The sequence below is a fragment of the Lycium ferocissimum genome, chromosome 11, assembly GCF_029784015.1.
Source record: "Lycium ferocissimum isolate CSIRO_LF1 chromosome 11, AGI_CSIRO_Lferr_CH_V1, whole genome shotgun sequence".
NCBI lineage: Eukaryota > Viridiplantae > Streptophyta > Magnoliopsida > Solanales > Solanaceae > Lycium > Lycium ferocissimum.
The window spans coordinates 28,401,677-28,403,339 of NC_081352.1; the positions used below are offsets into that span (position 1 = coordinate 28,401,677).

The following is a 1,663-nucleotide window of genomic DNA, read 5'->3' on the forward strand; positions in this document are numbered from 1 at the left end:
CTAAGCTAGCCATGCTAGGTGCAGCCACAAACAAGAAAAATGAAGGCCTAAGCATGGCAGGAAGGTGATTACTACCCGATAATCGTTGATAAAGCGTGATAAACACAACTAAATAGTGTGCTAATCCAAGTGTAAATATGCAAATTGCACTTTCCTTCCACTCCATTTGGCTAGCTATCCAAGCACCAACCAAATTTCCCAAAACAGAAAGTTGACTTGTTGGATTTGCAACCATTGACAAGAACTTCCTCTCAGTAGTGAACCATTGTCCATAAATTTTCACATCAAGAATCACAACGGGGACAACGAAAATCCACCATAAGACTTGGCAAGAATCAAGATTTGGGATTGTGAATGGCACTGATTGGAGTAATAGAAGCCAAGAAATCCATGGTGCAAAGAGATAATTGACACCAACAGGGTGCAAGAACTCTGATTTCACTAATTGGAAGTGAAAAATGCACCTTAAAATGTAGAGAAAAGAGAGGATCATAAGGGTACAAAGTGAAATCCACCATAGTAGAAGGAAAGTAGTTGAAGGGAGTGAGTGATATTTGTGTTTAAATGTTTGTGATTTGACCAAATGTTCAGTTAGAATTTTCCATAACAAAGCTTGACCACCTAGAGAGAGGGTAATTCTGAAATAGCCTGCATGAAGTTTAGTCAATAGGGAAGTAGAAGATATTGATTTCTTGGCAACATCTTTAGAGTGAATTTTCTCATCACTTATTGTGACCTTGATTGTCGACTCAAAAGCTTCTTCCCCCATTGAAATGGTTTTATAAAAATACAAATTGAATGTAGGAGAATATGGTCTACATTTATGGTATTTAGGGGTATATATAGGTGACTTGAAGATTAAAAGTTCACACTCATATAATCCAAGATTAGTAAAATTAGTAAAGCAAGATGTAGTGTGGGATCAGTCATGATCATTCGTGGGATATAAAGTAAACATCCTTTGTTAGGTCACTTAGCTGTACCATGCATTTTATTATAATCAATGTAATTATATATACTATATAATAGTGTAAAAATATTCTTACATTATCAGTGTACTTTGACTTATCATAGAAGATTGCTTCTTTTTTAAGACTATCTATTATAGATTTTATTGGGAATTACTGTAGTTTCCTTTTAAGTGACAAAAATTGTGTAATTTCTTTTTACATAGTTGATGCATAAAACTACTCTATTACAATTGTATCAAACTTTGTTAAATACTCCGTGGTTAAAGCTCCATTGCTTCTAAATAGAGCTCTGAATCTGAACCATTAATATTTTGGTCCTTTAAGTATATTTATTGTTTTCTTTATAATCACTTATTTGCGCTTAATAGGTCTGAATCATTCACATCTTAGATGGAGTATGAAAAACAGTAAGACGTTACTCTTTTAATGATTTATGTGAAAGCAACTTTTTCTAATTAATTTATTAGTTACGGCCACACAACTACCATCATCAACTTCCAATGCATAAGTATATTACCACTGCCAACCATCACAGTGCATGCCAACCACCAAAGCTAATCACCTCCACAACCACGTATACCGATCACCAATTATCATCACCAATCACCACCACCTAACCACAACATACCATCACCAACCACCTCCACGACCGATTAACCACTTCTACCTTCACCTACATCGTCAGATTTAAC

The 1,663-nt window shown here is 35.0% G+C and overlaps 1 protein-coding gene across 1 annotated transcript in view; it reads right to left on the bottom strand.

The window, feature by feature from the left end:
• LOC132038199 (S-type anion channel SLAH1-like) overlaps positions 1-866 on the bottom strand; it is a 1,667-nt gene extending 801 nt beyond the window's left edge. The window contains exon 1 of the mRNA XM_059428909.1: positions 7-866. Within this exon, the coding sequence (XP_059284892.1) occupies positions 7-769 (763 nt within the window). The 5' untranslated portion in view covers positions 770-866. The remainder of the gene's footprint in view (positions 1-6) is intronic.
• Positions 867-1,663: the final 797 nt, after the last annotated feature.